Raw genomic sequence first — 19,345 nt, forward strand, 5'->3', positions numbered from 1 at the left:
GGTGTTGTCATAACCCCAGGTGGAGGAGCACAACTTCTCCCCTGCTGCCTTGAGATATGTTTGATTGTTGACTGGCCTCAGCCCTGACTTCGTATCCCTGAGCGACCACCATTTGAAGTTTTATAGATTCTAATCTTTTGGAGACAAAGGATGCCAGACAATTTAAACTACATGGTGCAAATATGTATCAGCAAGAGGACAATGGTTCTTAAGGGGCCCAGGAAACGTAGAAACCAAGGATGCTGGGGAGGGCTTGTTTTACCCTGTTCCAAAATTTGTTTGGCCAGATTAGGCTGGCTGGCTTCTGTTAACCAAGCTGGTTTTTCTAGTAGCCTGTCTACACTTTCTTTAATCAGGCCACTTACACTGATGTAAAAGCAACATGTTGTATTGACTTGCACAGACCCCCTCCCTCGTCAGCCAACAGATAATCTAGGGCAATCCAGTTATCCTAAAATTCCTATTGCTTGGCATATACAATTACTTATCTTTTGCCTTTTTTTGAAAAAGGAGTTTTAGGTTGGAGAGAGGTTCCCAAGAGTAGTGTGGAGCGGGGAGGGGTGGGGGTGGGGGATGGTGTCTGTTGTCTTGGGTTATTTCTCCAGAGGTTGGGGCTCAGGAGCCCTCTTCGTTGGAGTGTGATGTACCCACGGAGTGATCCCCTGCAACTTCAGGGCAGAATGGGTGGTTAGGATCACTAAGTGCGGTCCGTTCCACTTAGGAGTGAGTTGATGTCTTGGGCTGCCTGTTTTCCATGTTTTTAGGTACACCCACTCTCCTGGCTGGAAGGGATGTAGGACCAGGTCAGTGTGTGCAGGCCGCTCATGGTTACCATATTCTGTGAGAGCTTTCGTGGTTTTTCCTACGTGGAGAGCTTGAGTTGTTTCATTCCAAGGGGGTTAAGATGTCCCTTCTTGGGCTTGGGGAATGGATCTACCATTCATGAGTTCAGGTGCATTTAAGTTTAACTTATCCCCACCGGGGACTAACCACACGTAGAGCAGAGCAGTCAGAAGAATCTTCATCCAGTTTTCTTGACAGGCTGAGTGTAAGGTCCATTTTATGCCCAGGGCACTCACTATCCCCTTCGTCACTTGAGACACAAATGCTGGATCATTATCATTTTGTAGGGATCCTGGGAGCCCAAACCTGGGGATTATTTCTTTTAGTAATGCCTTAGTCACTTCAGCTGCCCTTTCAGTTCTAGTGGGGAATGCTTATATCTGAAATTGTCCGATATTCTCAGTGTGACAGTGAAATCTATCTGCCAGTGTTCTCCAGGGTCTGTCCCTCTGGTTTGAATGGGTCTTATCTGGGGGCCTCTCGGGGCTCTGGTGTTGGGGTTATTTATTGTACCATTGGGGCAGGTCTCAACTACCCAATGTTTACGTTTTTCGTGCTTGGGGTCACCATGATCTCAACCAGCTAATTATCTAGGACTTCCCTCCCATAGTGAAATCCTTAATGGTCCTCCCTGATGGCTTGGCAATCTACAGTTTGGGGCATTAACTAGCCACCCATGACTCCCCAAATCCCTATTGAAGCCCCGTTTTGGGGTTTTGTCTAATATTTCTTTTGTGTAGATTGGGGAATAATTGGATGGATCTGACCTTCAAAGTATGAAGGGTAGTTGCCAAGTTACTGGTTCTAGGGCCACCTTTCTGGCAGTTGCATCCACCGTGTCGTTTCCCATTATCCTCTGCATCCTCCTTTTGGTGACCCCAGCAATGAATCATTGCCACCTTTTTTGGAATCTGTACTGCTTCTGAGAGTTTCAGTATGCTTAAGCCATGTACCACCTGTTTATTCTCTGCAGTAAGCATAGCTCTTTCCCTTCAAATAGCCCTGTGTCTGTGTAGGGTGGCATATGCATACCAGGAATCTGTGTAAATATTTAAGGCCTTCCCTGTCCTGAGCTCTAAGGCTTGGGTGAGGGCCATCAGTTTCACCTTTGGGGCTGAAGTCCCTGGGGGTAGGCCTCTTCATTCTATGACTTGGGTCTGGGAGGTTATTGCATATCCCACCAGGCTTTTTCCCTCCCTCATAAAACTACTCCTCTTCAGCATTTGGGAGATGCTTGATTCCTAGGTCGGTGTGACTGGGATAGACTGTGTCTATCGTTTCTATACACTCGTGTTCTAAGGGCCCTGTTTCTGTAGGTAGTAAGATGGCAGGATTTAACGTACGACAGGTTTGACAGGTTTTTTGTTTTGTCTTGTTTTGTTTCTTGGCTGCGCCGCGCCCCAGTGAAAGTGCTGACTCCTAACCACTGGACCACCAGGGAACTCCCAGTGTATGACAGGTTTTCATAGTAACCACTAAGGTATCCAAAAGTGTAGCCTGGACTGGAATTGACCTGTTCCCTTAGAGCTTACTAAATGCTTGAAACTGGTGTGGAGTTCATATGGTGATTTGCTGTCTGAACATTAACTTCTCAACCTCCTTTAGCGGGGTTGCAGTAGGTACTACTGCCCGGAGGCAAGGAGACCATCCCTTAGCTGTTTGATCTAATTGTTCAGATCTGTCCAGGGAAGTTTGTCCTCAGCCATTAACATTACCATCTTGTGCCCCCTGTCTAGGGGAATGCCAATCTCCAGTTTGTCTCCCATTAGGTGGATAGTAACTCCTAATTTATGTAAGATATCCCATCCTATCAGGGATATAGGACATTTGGGAATGTGTAGGAAGGAATGGGTGACGTGTTTGTCCAATTTGCATTTTAATGGCTCTATGAATGCCCGTTCTTGGGCCTTCCCTGATACTCCCATAATTTTACAACTCTTATGACTGAGTGCCTGATCTGGTGTTCAGAACTGAGAAAGTGGCACCAGTGTTGACTAAGAATTCAACAGACTTTTCCCCAGTGTCCAGTCTCAGACGGCACTTCTTGGGGGTCAACTGGAGTGCTGGCTTAGGAGCCCCTGGCCCTATTATTCTTCATCTATTTGGACCATCTGCCTTCGAGGGTTGTGGCCGGGTTCTGCCATTTCCATCCACCTTGGGGGGTGCTGAGGGCATTGTCTCTTCTAGTGTCCCTCTTGTTTACATATGGCGCACTGACTGGGTACTAGTTTTCTTGACTTGCTATACCTTGGTGGAGGCTGGGGACCACTCACCAGGTCGAGAATCTCCGTGGGTAGTTAGTTCAAATTCCCATGCCGTCTGGTTGACACTGAAGGGCAACAACCAGTAGGTGGGCTTGCCTCCAGGCCTTTTTATCCTCTATATTTTGGTTTTTAAACACCCAGTAGGCAACCTCAACCAGGTGAGACGTACACCTAGTGTCGGGGGCACTTTGGGCCAGTGGACAGGTTTCTTTTCTGCTGCCTAGATTCCCTTTAGGAGTGATCTGTCCAGTCGAATTCAACGGCCACTATTTTCAACTTAGCATTGGTGTCTTTTCGAGGGACCAAAAACAAACAAAAAAACCCTTTTATTTACTTAGAAGTATTTGTCTGTCTCATCCTTGACTTTTAAATTTAATTCTCCATATGTGCTTTTATTCCCCTCCTCCACCATGCCCAATCCCAAATTCCTTTTTTCATCTTTTGCAGTTTGCACTGTTTTAGTTATTTACTTCCCTAATCTAGATGTGGATATGTCTTTACATCTGTTATTAAAATAAGAGTCTTTGTTGGTGATGTCTGGGTCATGCTGTCATTGGTATTAAAAATGTTCTCGTTTTCATTATCTGAACTCTTAGAAAACATGGTCATAATAGTCACACTGTTAGAAATTAAACTAGTACTATATCAGTACAAAGCACAACAGTTAATCCACAGACAAGGCCACAGACTAATTATTAAAGCTTATGATTGCAGTGCACTTAAATTGTACACTTAAATTGTATCACTCCAGAGTGATGCAACAGTGGATAAACCATTTTTGTAAACTGCAAATCATGACTGCCAGCATCAACAGCCAAGGGAAGAAAAAAGCAATAGTAAAGACCAGGAAAGGCATAAAATCTTTGCCTTATCCACTTGAGAGGATAACAGTGCTGCTTACACCTTTACTTTTGGGACCACCTTATGGGTTTTGTACTTATTCTCCAAATTTCCCCAGCCATCCTCCCAAAGCAGGACTTTTGAAGTCCCTGGGAGGGATTTCCTGGGGCAGTTCCAGACAAAACTTTATGGTGGGTTATTCCACCTCAGTCTTCTCCTTTCATTTCTCCTTTTTTCTATCTGTCAATCCCCCCTTCTCCTTCATTCTCCTTTGCCTCTGTCCTCAGTCTCTCACTCTCAGTCCCTCATTCTCCCCCTTTTGTCCTCTAGTCTCCACTCTCTGTTCTTATGCCTTAGGTCTTTTTGTCCCTTAGGCTTCCTTTCTCTTTTCCTCAGTTTCTCCTTTATTTTGTGTTTCAGTCTCCTCTTCCCTGTCTCAATTTTCTTTTTTTTTTAAAAATAATTTTATTGAAGTAATATTGTGTTAGTTTGTGCCTTACAGCAAAGTGATTCAGTTATGCATATATATATATATATATATATATATACACACACACACACACACACACACACACACACACACACTCTCTTTTTCCTATTCTTTTCCATTATGGTTTATTAAAGGATATTGAATATAGTTCCCCGTGCTATACAGTAGGACCTTGTTTATCCATCAATTTTCCTTTTTTTCGTCAATCGCCCCCTGCGATTTATTACCATAACTGTAATTTCCCCTAGGAGGATTTCCTATAATAATTAGCATAAGTAACTGTTCATGCCCCTCTCTGCTGCCCAAGTTTTCCATCACTTTTGCCCCTCTCCCACACTGGAATCTCCTGGACCATTTAGCAGACCTTTTCAGTAGACTCTCCTACGAAAGGATTGCACCATTCCAAATTCCTCTTACACCAGTTACAGTCTTCCAGTAAAGTACTGCCCTACTGCAGTTCTTCCCCAATCCTGTAAAGTCTGCAATAGCTTCTACCTTACGCATTTGTATAATTCTCCTTTTTGTCATCTTTTCCCCCTTCCCTCGCTGCCGCGGTGGTACAGCCCAGCCTCAGGTTCCGAATAAACTGAATTCCTCTGCTTGTACGGAACTGGCCGGCCTTTCAAGATGGCGGCTCCCACTGAGACACAGCGCTTGGGGGCGGCCATATTGCCTCCTGAACAAAGCCGCTCAGGGTGTGGAGCGGCCAAAATGCCCGGTACGGAACAGCGAAGGCGCGGGAGCCTCGTGCTTTGCTCACCCAGACAGGAAGCGGGAGAGTTCGCCGCTATGAATGTGACATCCGTACTGGGATAAGCTGTGGCAGGCGTTTTGGGACCTGATAATCGAGCTGGGGGTCAGAAGGGGGATTTATGGGTTGAGACCTGAGGAAGACTGAAATTGTTATTGGGACGGCGGTCCATGAGGGTCAGTAATTGAAGGTCTATGGGGTCAGTGGTGGGGAGTCTCTAGTATGAGTGTTGGGTATGTATGTGAATCAGTCATAGGGAGAGCTGTGTTATTTGTGGGTCAGGGACCGCGGGCCTGTGCGCTGATGGGGTATCCGTGTGGCCAGTGATTTGTGGACCTATATGGCCAGTGCTGTGATGGGAGTGGGGGTGGAGGTGCTCTTTGAGATTTCTGATTTCTGCACCTGGTGATTCAGTGATTTTTAGAGGTTACTAATGGGGACCAGAGCTGATACAGGTTAGTCCCAGTTTACTGGGAAATGCCTCACTTTACAGTCTGTGTAGGTCAGAGGCTTCTCTCAAGGTGAAGCCCCTCCTCAGATGTTTTTTTCAAGCCATCATCTCTTTCCATCATTCATATCATCACAGAAGAAAACATCCTTTGAATGTAAGACCAAACAAATCTAAAGGAACAGGATTATTACTGTCAATTCCGTCGAGCCAAAAACTACCAGGGACACCCTGTAGTTGAATAAGTTGGGTTTATTGCTCTTGCATCTAGTTAGGAACACGTACACAGTGGGGAGCGTTAAGGGTGTCTCGATAAGAGGGTGTTAGAAAACACTTGTTATAGGATTTGGCCTTGTGTTAGGTGATTTTGAGGAGGGTGTAGGGAACGGGCCTAGCTCTGAATTGGATGTTGTCAGGAAGTGGGGTAATTCAGTGAGTGGAAATTTTAATAAATCTTATCTAGAGAGAAGAATGACTAGGTTGAAGCTAAAGGTGTGATAGGTAAAAAAGTAGCAATCCTTCATGTTAGTTGGGAGAGGGGGATGTTTGGTATTTTGTGAATTGGAGAATGTTGATGTTTTGTCTGTGTTCAGGTATGATTTAAGAGAGGTGTTGTTTTTGTCTAGATCTGTCCTGGTCAGGGAGTGGCCTGTCTGATGTAAGTGTTTCTTGTAATTGTTCGTGTTAAATAGGAGAGTTATGAGTGCCAGGCCAGTTCTCAGATAGGAAGGGCTGCTTTTTCTCTTTCTCATGTAAGATTTGATTTCAGCCCTGCCTCTTCCTCAGTTTATTGCAGTCCTTCTACATTCTGTTCAACAAACATTTATTAAATGCCTGCTGTTTATTTGTTGCAGAGCTGGGCGTTCAGAGATGAGCATGACTGTTTGATTGTTTTCTTCCAGATTTATTTTGACAAAGCCTGGGATACCCTATATGAAACAGTCTTCCTATCATGAGAGGACTCACTTCCTCTAAATGAGTTCAGCCCATGTCTGCATGACCCATCCTGGGACTGAGAAGATTACCAGGTAACTATCTCGCTGCATTGTGGTATGTTCATGTTTAACAGTAGTTCCAACCTATAACTATATATTTTTTAATATAGAAACTGCACTATTAAAAATTAGCAATAAAAATTTAAACAGAAAACATCTTAAAATTAACAAAATCAACAGTTTTAATCCATGAATGCTGACTTGGCAAGAGAATTTGCCAAGTTAGGGGAAAACATGAAAGAGCTCTTAGGATTTTACTGGCTGCTTCTGTTTAGGGAATATGGGAAAGCATATTCCCTAAACAGAAGCAGTTTTCTACTTCGTCATTCCCATTCTTATTGCCAGGGATCTGCTCCATCTTCAGTTAAATCTTTACATATATATCCATGATTATTGTCTTATGGTAGTTCTGCATATAGAATAACAAATATAATTGCTGGTCCAAAGGGGAACAATAAGGTGTTAGTAAGTCAACAGAAAACATATCAGCATTCATCCAATTAAAAATACACCTTGTCCAAGTTCTGTGTGATCATATTATAATCACAAGAGGGCTTCCTTCACATGGTGGTTCGGTAAGGACTCTTCCGTAGGACCAAATGACCTTCTTCTACAGGGTGGCCTGTTATCCACGTGACTTTTGGTGGTAGTGTTTCTAGAGTGGTGAATGTCAGTTCTGGTTCCAGGAGGCTCCATTCTATCTCCTAGTCCTGATTACTCAGACCTTTTCCCTTTTGGAAGAGAAGCAGAAGATGACCAAGTCTCAGGTGAGTTGCTTGCTTACTTTGTACTTGATTTCCATACAATGAAATAGAAAAGAGTGGAAAGTCAAAAATTAGGATTAGGGAAAAGGTAGAGAGAACGAAAGATAAAGACTTGAAAAGAGTTACTATGTAATATGCAGATTATATATTTTGAAACCACATGAAACCACTATTAAACTATAGTTCATATATATATATTTGTTATATATAAATTTTGAGAAGACACAGTGGAAAGTTAGAGAATATCATATGCATGATTTGCATTTTCATGTACCATTTGTTGAATAATCCACTTACTTGAAGTGGATGCTGCCTTGATTAAATTTCCATTTGTGATTAGGTCTCTTTTACTTTCCTGTTCTCTTGCTGTGTTTGACTCTTTTTGCTGAAGATCTTTACATCATTTTTCTCAATAGGCATAATGTAGAACTGGGAATGTAGTTTTGTATACTATGGTAAAAATGATGAGAATGATCAATTCAGATTGAACAGGAGCATGCTATTACAGGGTCCAGTGTCATTCGAGGATGTGGCTATAGATTTCACCCAGGAGGAGTGGCAGCAACTGGACCCTGCTCAGAGGACCCTGTACAGGGATGTAATGCTGGAGAACTACAGCCACCTGGTCTCAGTGGGTAAGGATGGCTTCCCAACATAACTCAGAGTTAGCCAATCCAGTGCCTCTCACTGGAATTTGATTGAGTTGGGTGGGTTCTTGACCTACTTGTGACTTTTTGCTCTCTTTCTTCTCTCCAGTGGAAGGTCATTACTGTTCTGAGGGCCAGCTGGACAACTTCATTGTAGGGCTCCTAAAACTGTATCTTTTCTTCTTTCTTCAGTGTAGTCAACTCAATTCCTCAATTTTTTTTTATCATAGGGTATCCAGTTTCCAAACCAGGTGTCATATCTAAGTTGGAACAAGGAGAAGAGCCATGGATTATGAAGAGAGACATATCAAACTGGATCTATCCAGGTGAAAATCTGGCAGATGGAAGACAAAGGAAGTGAAATATCAGTTTGTTTTTTTTAATTGGTTGGCAACTAAGACTTACATTTCCACCCAGATTGATAACTCCTTTTCCTTCTTGCTCCTGTGCTGTGCGTGTAGTAGGTATTCGACAACTAGTTAATTCAGTAGTAGTGAGCCATGTACAGAAGAGAAATTTCTTATTGATCCACTCAACAATTATATCTTTAGTACCTTTCTAAAAGAATCAAAGACAATAGAAGGCAAATGCTTTTCAGGAACATAGGTTATACATAGAAAGACAAGACATCAAGATTTACAGCTATATAAAATTGCATGTCCAATATAGTTACTGCTGCAGGGGTTCAGTGAAAATTATAGTCTAAAGAGATGTGGCATAATTTAAGAAGGCATTTTTCAAAGCGTGAACCAGCTACTTTGAAGCATATCTGAAGTGTGGCTTAGGCAGAAGGAGGAAGGTGAGGGCAAGCTCTAGGAAAGGACATGTACAAATCCTTGGAGTTAGAAATCAACATGGCTTATCTGATAGAAATTTTCTAGGCTTACTTGACTTTAAATAAAAGATATTTATTGGGGGATAGTGGAATAAAAAGTTGGTTACATATTGTGACTACAGCTATGTTTCACTAGCTGTACCCTGAAATTTTCTGTTATTTTTTTTTTTAAGCAGCTTTGAGATATAATTCATATGCCATACAGTTCACCCATTTAAAGTCAGCAGTGGTTTTTAGGATATTCACAGATTTGTGCAACTGTCACCACAGTCTATTTTAAGACAGTTTTATCACCTCCAAAAGAAACCCTATACCCTTTAGCTATCACACCCCTTCTTCCCATCTCTCCAGCCCTAAGCAATCACTAATCTGCTTTCTGTCTGTATTGATTTGCCTCATTCTTGATATTTCATATAAATGTATTCATATAATATGTGGTCCTTTGTGACTGACTTCTTTCATAATGTTTTCAAGGTTCATCCACATTTTAGCATGTATCAGTACTTCATTCCTTTTTTGGCTGAATAATATTACATTGTATTGATATACTACATTTTGTTAATCCGTTCATCAGTTGTTGGATATTTGGCTTGTTTCCACCTTTTAGCTACATGAATAATGCTACTATTAACATTCATGTACAAGTTTTTGTATAGACATATCTTTTTTTTTCCTTTGGTGTGTACCTAGGAGTAGAATTGCTGGGTAATATAGCAACTGTATGTTGAACCAAAACGGTCCCTGAAGACTAATTAGGTTGAGCATTTTTTCATGTGCTTATTGGCCATTTATTTATGTTTTTTGGAGAAATGTCTATTCAGATCACTTGTCCTTTTTTTTTGAAGTATAGTTAACTTACAATATTATCTTAGTTTCAAGTGTACAACATAGTGATTCAACATTTTAATAGATTATACTCCATTTAAAGTTATTACAAAATAATGGCTATATTTTCCTGGGCTGTACAATATATCCTTGTTTATTTATTTTATACATAGTAGTTTGTATCTCTTAATCCCCTATCCCTATCTTGCCCCCCATCCATTTTGAATTGAGTTATTTGTCTTTTATTATTGAATTACAAGAGCTCTTTATATAAAGTTCCTATATAGATCTTCCATGTAAAGTTTGTTATATAGATATAATTCTTTGTATAGAATTCTTATTTGATATAAATCTCTTATCAGATAAATGATTTGCACATACTTCCTCCCATGTTTTCTTTTTATTTTCTTGATTGTGTCATTGAAGCACATTGAAGAGTTTTTAACTCTTTTTTTTAAATTTTTTTAAATTTTTCGCTGCATTGGGTCTTCATTGCTGAGCGCGGACTTTCTGTAGTTGTCGCAAGTGGGGGCTACTCTTGGTTGTGGTGCGCAGGCTTCTCATTGTGGTGGCTTCTCTCCTTGCGGAGCACAGGCTCTAGGTGCCCAGGCTTCAGTAGTTGCAGCATGTGGGCTCAGTAGTTGTGGTGCATGGGCTTAGTTTCTCTGCGGCATGTGAGATCTTCCTGGACCAGAGATCGAACCCATGTCCCCTGCACTGGCAGGCAGATTCTTAACCACTGTGCAACCACGGAAGTCCCAAGAGTTTTTAATTTTGATGAAGTATAGTTTATTTTTTTTTGTCGTTTGTGCTTTGGTGTCATATCCAAGAATCCATTGCCAAATCCAATGTCATGAAGATTTACCCCTATGTTTTTTTCCTGAGAGTTTTGTACTTTTAGCTCTCACATTTAGGTCTTTGATCTGATATTTTGAGTTAATTTTTGGATATGGTGTGGGGTAAGGGTCCAACTTCATTCTTTTGCCTGTGGTAATCCAGTTGTTCCAGCACCATTTATTGAAAAGGCTCTCCTTTTCCCATTGAATGGTCTTGGTACCCTTGCCAAAAATCAGTTGGCCATAAATGAAAGGGTTTATTTCTGGACTGTCTATACTATTCTGTTGATCTATATATCTGTTCTAAAGCCAATATCACACTCTCTTGATTACTGTTGTTTGTGGTAAGTTTTGAAATTGGGAAGTATCATTTTTCCAACATTGTTTTTCTTTTTCAGCATTGTTTTGGCTCTTCTGGGTCCATATGAATTTTAGAATCAGAGTATCAGTTTCCACAAATAAACGTCTTCAGATTCTGAAAGGAATTGGTTGGATTTGTAGATCGATTTGAGGAGTATTGCCATGTTAACAGTATTAAGTCTTCTGATCCCTGGAACATGAAATGTTTTTCCATTTATTTAGATCCTCTTTAACTTCTTTCAGCAATGTTTTATAGTTTTCAGAGTATAAGTTGTATACATCTTTGTTAAACATACTTCTTAGTATTTTATTCTATTTGATACTATTGTAAATGAAATTGTTTCATTAACTTTATTTTTGGATTGTCCATTGCAAGTGCATAGAAATGCAATTGATTTTTGAATATTGGTCTGGGATCCTGCAAACTCACAAAGTTTACTGGTTCTAATAGTTTTTAGCTAATTCTTTAGGATTTTCTATATAAATGAATTTGTCATCTGTAAATAGAGATCGATTTAAATATCCCTTTACACATTGGATGCTTTTTATTTCTTTTCTTGGTTAACTACCCTGGCTAGAACCTCTAGTACAATGTTGAATAGAATGGAGAGTGGACATCCTTGTCTTGTTCCTGATCTTATGGGAAAAATCCAGTCTTTTACCATTAAGTTATGTTAGCTGTAGGTTGTCATGCCCTTTGCAGGTTGTGGAAGTTCCTTTCTATTCCTAGTTTGGTGAGTGTTTTTATCATGAAAATGTGTTGCATTTTGACAAATGTTCTTTCTGCATCTGTTGAAATGATCTATTTATGTGATGTGTTAATGAATTTTAAATAATAGATTTTTGGACAACAAACCAACCTTATATTTCTGGATAAGTTCCACTTGGTGATGGTGTATAATTCTTTTTATATGCTGCTGGATTTGGCTTACTAGTTGTATTGGGGGTCTGCAAGACCACCTTCAGTTCTGCTGATTTGCTAGAAGGACTCACAGACTGAGAAAAACTGATACATTCATGGTTATGGTTTATTACAGTGATAGAATTTACCAGTCTAGATATGGACATTTCTTTGTGGGAAGATTTTTATTTATTAAGTTTCTTTCCTTGATGTGGATCTATGTAGATTATTTACTTTTTCTTGAGTCAGTTTTGGTAGGTTGTTTTTTTTTCCAAGGAATTTTTCCAGTTCATCTAAATTGTCATATTTATTGGTATAAATTTTTTTCATAATATTCCCTTTTTGTTCTTTTATGTCTATAGGATCTCTAGAGATGTTCTGTCTTTCATTCCTGACACTGATACTTTGTTTTCTTCTTTCCTCATCACTAGCTAAAACATAACAATTTCATTAATTTTTTTCAGATAATCAGGTTTTGATTTCATTTATTTTTCTTTATTGTTTGTCTATCTTCTATTGATTTCCACTCTGATCTTTATTGTTTCCTGTCTTCTATTTATTTTAGGTTTAATTTGCTCTTTTTCTAGCTTCTTAAGATAGAAGCTTAGATCATTAATTTGAAACCTTTATTGTTTTCTAGTATGAACATTTAAATATAGATAGTCCTTACTTTGTATGGTAGTGAGGGGCCGTAAAAATTACCATGGAAGCCAGAACTTTGCCAAGTAATTTTTATAATCGACGGGAAAAATTGTAATTGATTTTGACCTTTAAACATTTTTCGTCAAAACATTAAAAGTTATCTTGGGGACTTCCCTGGTGGTCTGGTGGTTAAGACTTTGCCTTCCAATGCAGGGCGTGCAGGTTCGATCCCTGGTTGGGGAGCTAAGATCCCACATGACTTGTGGCCAAAAAACCAAAACATAAAACAGAAGCAGTATTATAACAAATTCAGTAAAGACTTAAAAAAAAAATGGTCCACATCAAAAAAAAAAAAAAAAGAAAATTGAAAAAAAATGCTATCTTGCTGTTGGTTATAACTGTTTATAGAGATGAAAATGTAGTAAAACTAATACATATTTACTACCTTGCAATTTAAAACATTGGAAGCATTGAAAATGTCTTATTTCTTTTAAAAAACTCTATGTAGAGTGGTTTGAACAGTGCTTGCCTTCTTATAATTGTATAACTTATGATAAGGAGTTAACATGTTCTCTGTGCCTTAGTGAATTGCCATATTACTTTCTAAGGTTGGGTCAGCTTCCAACATTTTCTCCTTTGTGCTTTCAGTGTTGTGAAATATGTTGAAGGTAATGTGAAAATTTAGGCATCACTTTCTTTGAAATATTTTTATCCTTTCCATCACAACCCAGAAATTTATGTTGATAAGTTTGCCTTCACTAAGTTCCTCTGGCTGCATATCTAAAGTCTCATAAATAGTGGCAATGCCAACATGGTCAGCTATTTTCTAATCACATCCAGTGTTGTTATGTGTTGTTTCTTTGCTGCATTTACATCTTTGTTGGTCAGTTCCCTCTTTCAGTTACGCATTTTTGTATGATTAGGGTAATTTGGATAATGTCACGTGGGTTTATCAATGGGATACAAGGAAGAAACAAACTACACACTTTGCTGTCTGTGTATATATTGGACAACAGATGTGAAGTTAGTAGTCACCAACAGACTTTGAAAGAAGTGAAATGATTGGGTACTGATCATGATGTGTATCTGTTACTTATTTAGTGATTTATGGACTGAAGAGCTAGCAGTGAAGTTTGTACTTTATGCTGTTAGACATACTGTGGTCATTAAAGTGTGAACTATGTTGTTGGCAGACTGGTGTTATTTAACTAAACTGTGGTAACTAAATTTCATGCTTGTTGAAATCTTGCAAAATGAGGATTACCTGCATATAATTTGTCCTCTAAGCATGAAGCTGTGTCCCACAATTTTTGATATTTTGTGTTTTCATTTTCATTCAAGTTATTTTCTAATTTCTCTTTGGACTTTATGACACATAGTTTATTTACAAATATGTTATTTAATTCCCAAATATTTGGGGAGATTTCTGATATTTCTTTTTGTTATTTATTTCTAATTTAGTTCCATTATGGTTGGAAAATATACTCTGTATGATTTCCATCCTTATAAAATTATTGCAGCTTGTTTTGAAGCCCAGTATATAGTCTATTCTGATGTTTGATTAATGTGTTCTTGAAATGAATGTGTGTTCTGTTGTTGGATGGGGTATCTGTAGATGTCAGTTAAGTCAAGTTCATTGATATTTACTGATTTTCTTTGTCTACTTGCCTTTTTTTAAAATATATTTTTAAAATATGACTTGAATTTTATTTATTTGTTAATTATTATTTTTTAAAGTTTATTTTTGGCTGCACTGGGTCTTTGTTGCTCCACACAGGCTTTCTCTAGTTGCGGCGAGTGAGGGCTACTCTTTGTTGCGGTGGGTGGATTTCTCACTGTGGTGGCTTCTCTTGTCGAGGAGCATGGGCTCTAGGTGCACAGGCTTCAGTAGTTGCAGCACGTAGGCTCAGTACTTGTGGCTCACGGGCTCTAGAGCACAGGCTCAGTAGTTGTGGCGCATGGGCTTAGTCGCTCCGCGGCATGTGGGATCTTCCCAGACCAGGGCTCAAACCCGTGTCCCCTCCATTGGCAGGTGGATTCTTAACCACTGTGCCACCAGGGAAGTCTTTAATAGACCATTTTCATTCCCCTGTTTATTTTTTAGTTGGTAGTTGTGTGTGTGTGTGTGTGTGTGTGTGTGTGTGTGTGTGTGTATGTGTGATGTTGCTATAGGGATTACAATATATTTATTTTCTTATAACCCACCTTATGTTGATACTGCTTTTTTTCTCTCACAAATTATAGAAACTTGCACTAGCATAGCTCCATTTTCTGCCCTCCTGGACCACCTTGTGCTGTTTTGTTCTTTTAGTCATGTATGTTACGTTTGTATTTGTCATAACTTTGACAGTATAGTGTTACTGTTTTTGCTTTAAAAAGTCTTTTGAAGAAATTAGAAGGAAATATTTTTTAAATTATACATATTTAAATCCTTTATATTTACCCAAATAGTTTAAAATTTTTCTGTTGTCTTGTAGATTTGAGTTATCATCTGGTATTATTTGTTCAGCAGGAAAGACTTTCTTTAGTATTTCTTATAGATCAGTTCTGTTGGTAACTTTTTTTGTTTATCTGGAAATGTCTTCATTTTCCCATTATTAAAGTTTCACTGAATGTAGAATTCTTGGTTGACAGGTTGCTTTCTTTTAGTATTTTGACTGTGTGTCATTCCAGTATTTCCTGACCTCAGTTTTTGTGTGTGTGTGTGTGTGTGTGTGTGTTGAAAATTCAGCCAACAGTACTGTTATTCTTTGATACATGATGTGTCATTTTTTTCCTGCTGCTTTGAAGATTTTTCTTTTTGCCTTTATTTTTCAGCAGTTTAATTCTGATTTGGCTGGTTGTATTGGTATCCTTCCTGTGGTCTGTTGAGCTTCTTCTATGTGCAAACTAATGTTTTCCACCGAATTTGGTAATTTTAAAGACATTTCTCCAGATTTCTTTTGGCTCTCCCCCCCACCCCTTTCTAAACTCCAATTACACGTATACTGGAATGCCTAACTGCTCCACAGATCTTGAGATTCTATTTTTTAAATAATTTTTCTTTTTGTTCTTTGGGCTGAATAATTTCTAGTGATATTTCTTCAAGTTTACTGATTCTGATTTTGCCTTCTGCTATCTCAAATCCACTAATGAGCCCATCTGGTGAAATCTTCATTTCAACTTTAGAATTTTCATTTGGTTCTTTTATTATTTAATTTACATAAAATAAATGTTACTCTTTCTTTAAATTTTGAAAAAGGCATAGAGTAAGTTAACTGCCACCACAATCATGATACAGAAAATTTCCATTACTCTCAAAAAATTCTTCTTCCTGCCTCTTATAGTCAAACTGGTTCTTTTATATTCTTCTTTCCTCTTTTGAAATTGTCAATTTATTCACTTGTTCCTTAGAATATTTTCCCTTAGTTTTTTGAATATGTTTATAATAGCTTCTTTAAAGTCTTTGCTAAATTCAACATTTGAACCCATTTGGAGTCAGTTTCTATTGACTGATTTTGTTCCTTAGTGTAGGTCACATTTTTTTCCTTATATGTGTAGTAATTTTTGGTTGAAAGCTCTACATTGTAGACAGTACGTTATAGCGTCTTTGGATCCTTTTGTTCCTTCTGAGAGTTTTTGTTTTAGAGCCACTTGCTTGGGCTTAAACTGTGACATCTTTCTGTCCTGTGGAGTGTCATCACTAATATCTCTGCTTAGTTTTGTTTGTTTGATTAAGCCTGGCTATAGATGTGAACTAATGATTTGGACAGGTTTATTAGACACCTAAAGCCAGTATGACTTTTACTCTTTGCCACCTGGATTGTGCATGTCTCAGAACACTTTAAAAGCATAGGAAATTTGCAAGTTTCCCCAGCCTTTCAATCACTGCTGGGCTCACTAGGGTCTCTTTTCACAAATATTTTAGCAGTCAGGTAGGAATGTATGGCAAGTTCATTATCTCAACCTTTCTATGATTCTTTTGCGTACAAATTCTCCTTGTTAAATTCCTAGCTGCTCTACTATCAGCATAAAACTGTATCCTGTGGATTTGTGTTATCTCTCAATGCCCCATAAACTAGGGGTGCAAGACAGGAAAACCTTAGGAAAGAATGCCACAAACTCCCCATTCTTACCTAATGAAGTAGAAGTTTTTGACAAGTAAACACTTTTCACCTTGTGGCCTGCGTTTGGTAGTTTTCCAGTGCCCTGAATTGGTTGTTTTTTAAATTATTTTATTCAGTTTTATACTTGTTTTCTGAGGAGGGGAAGTCTGTGACTATCTCATGCCACCATTATCAGAAGTAAAGTCTATCTTTAGTTACTCACCCAATAAATTTACATGTTTTGTTGTGTTTTAAATGGGCTGTTGCCCGCCCAGTTCTCTGTCTTCATGGACCATCCTGGATCATCCATTTGTTTCACCTCTTCTGTCCTCTACTCAATCTTTGTATCTGTTTGATTTTATCTCTACAATTTTATTCTTTCAGACAGGGAGACTAGACTTGACACACATCAATTGGATACACTTGGAGATGTTTACTTTCATAAGGACATACTGGAAAGTGTCACAAGGGATCATTCATTGTACTCCGTTTTAAAGGTCTGGCAAGGCGACCAGCTGGAGAGAGATCAGGAAAATCAAGACAGACTTCTCAGGCAAGTCACAATCATCAACAAAACAGTTATTGAAGAGTCAAACTATACATATAATGCATTTGGAAAAATATTTCATAACTGCACAGACCTAGATACTTCAAGACAAAGACTGTATAAGTGTGATTCATTTGAAAAGAGCTTGGAACCTACTGTAAACCTATTCAGTTGTAATAGGGGTTATGCAAGAAAAAACACAGATGAGAATTTTGGATGTGGGAGAACACCTAGTTTTTCCTATTCTAAGCATGAAAAAATTCATAATAGAGTGAAACACTGTGCAGGTAGTCAGTATGGAAAAATCATCAGCGATAAACAATCTCTTATTCAATATGTGAATGTTGAAACTGGGGAGAAGATCTGTGTATGTATTGAATGTGGAAAATCTTTTCTCAAGAAGTCACAGCTCATTATACATCAAAGAATTCATACTGGAGAGAAACCTTATGGTTGTAGTGCTTGTGGGAAAGCCTTCAGTGAGAAATCACATCTCATTGTACATCAGAGGACACATACCGGGGAGAAACCTTACGAATGTTCTGAATGTGGAAAAGCCTTCTCTCAAAAATCATCCCTCATTATCCATCAGAGAGTTCATTCTGGTGAAAAACCATATGAATGTAGTGACTGTGGGAAAGCCTTCTCCCAGAAATCACCCCTCATTATACATCAGAGAATACATACTGGTGAAAAGCCATATAAATGTAATCAGTGTAGGAAGGCCTTCTCCCAGAAGTCACAGCTGATTATACATCATAGAGCTCATACTGGAGAGAAGCCCTATGAGTGTCCTGAATGTGGAAAAGCCTTCTGTGAGAAGTCCCACCTCATCATACATAAAAGGATTCACACAGGGGAGAAACCCTACAAATGTGCTCAGTGTGAGGAAGCCTTCAGCAGAAAGTCAGAACTCATTATACATCAGATAATTCATACTGGGGAGAAACCTTATGAATGTACTGCATGTGGGAAGACCTTCTCCCGGAAGTCACAGCTCATTATACATCAGAGAACGCATACTGGAGAAAAGCCCTATAAATGCAGTGAATGTGGAAAAGCCTTCTGTCAGCAGTCACATCTCATTGGACATCAGAGGATTCACACAGGAGAAAAACCTTATGTTTGTACTGAATGTGGGAAAGCCTTCTCTCAAAAGTCTCACCTCCCAGGACATCAGCGGATTCATACAGGAGAGAAACCTTATATATGTGTTGAATGTGGAAAAGCCTTTTCCCAGAAGTCAGACCTTGTTGTACATCAGAGAATTCATACTGGGGAGAAACCTTACCAATGTGCTGTATGTGGAAAAGCCTTCATCCAGAAATCACAACTCACTGTACATCAGAGAATTCATATAGTGGTGAAATCATAAGAATGGACTAAGCATAGAAAAGCCTTCAGTGTCTGTTCAAGCCTTAATAAGTACAACAAAACTCACAGATTTAATGTATTTCTAGGCATCTTTGTTGGTACTATTTTACAAATGAAATCATATTTCTAATGTAATTAATTTTTTTTATCAAAGATAATACAAGAGAATAAAAAAGTTTTATTTATATAAATTTTCACTTAGGCATGTTAAACTTTTAAGATTTGGAACTGAATGATTAGCATAACAGAACAAATTACATATAGTCTATTTTGAAGTTACATGTTCCTGATTATACTACATAATAAGTTAGGCATGTGGTAATATTGTTAATGTTAGCCTCTCGTAATTGCGGCCATGCAGTAATTCCCCAAAGAGGACATGAAGAAAGCATGAGTCAAAAAGTGCCAAGACCTAGAAACTGCACTAAGGGGAGGGGACTTGACCATCAGACCCTAAAAGTATATGTAAAATTCTTCTTATACAATGATGGAAAGATGGGTTGAAAAGGTTCAATAAATGTGGTCTTTTTGTGTTTTTTAATTTTGATAATATAAGTTGATTTGTGTCTGTGGATGGACCCAGGACCTTGGAATTGACACTGCTTGCTCATTTCTCCCTTTTACCCTGCCCTTCTAGGAGCTTGGTGTGGTGGAAAGACATTGGTTCTAAAGTCAGATGGCCATGAGTTTTAACACTTGTTCCCTTATTAATAGATTGTGTGACATCTATGAAGACCTTTTTAACCCTCAGTGTCTGTTTGCTCATCTGTATGTGAAATCCTGGCAGACAGCACATGTTTTCTTTTTTTTAGTTCCTTCTGATATATACATTTTAAAGTAATAACTAGAATTATGACTTATAACATTATACCAGAACATATAAGATTTTTAGAAATTT

At 38.7% G+C, this 19,345-nt stretch overlaps 1 protein-coding gene across 4 annotated transcripts; it reads left to right on the forward strand.

The window, feature by feature from the left end:
• The first annotated feature begins 5,085 nt into the window (after positions 1-5,085).
• On the forward strand, positions 5,086-18,543 carry LOC309959694 (uncharacterized protein). 4 transcript variants are annotated; one of them, XM_082836107.1, is made up of 6 exons: positions 5,086-5,155; positions 6,539-6,664; positions 7,248-7,398; positions 7,904-8,030; positions 8,273-8,368; positions 16,911-18,543. In XM_082836107.1, the coding sequence occupies exons 3-6, from the start codon at positions 7,384-7,386 to the stop codon at positions 18,446-18,448; spliced, it is 1,776 nt and encodes a 591-aa protein (XP_082692233.1). In that variant the 5' UTR covers positions 5,086-5,155; positions 6,539-6,664; positions 7,248-7,383; the 3' UTR covers positions 18,449-18,543. The 4 variants fall into 4 exon arrangements, with proteins under 4 accessions (XP_082692233.1, XP_082692234.1, XP_082692232.1 ...); XM_082836108.1 differs by having other exon boundaries at positions 7,282-7,398; XM_082836106.1 differs by lacking the exons at positions 5,086-5,155; positions 6,539-6,664 and having other exon boundaries at positions 6,867-7,398.
• Positions 18,544-19,345: the final 802 nt, after the last annotated feature.

Source organism: Leucopleurus acutus (assembly GCF_964270905.1).
Source record: "Leucopleurus acutus genome assembly, chromosome: 3".
Classification (NCBI taxonomy): domain Eukaryota; kingdom Metazoa; phylum Chordata; class Mammalia; order Artiodactyla; family Delphinidae; genus Leucopleurus; species Leucopleurus acutus.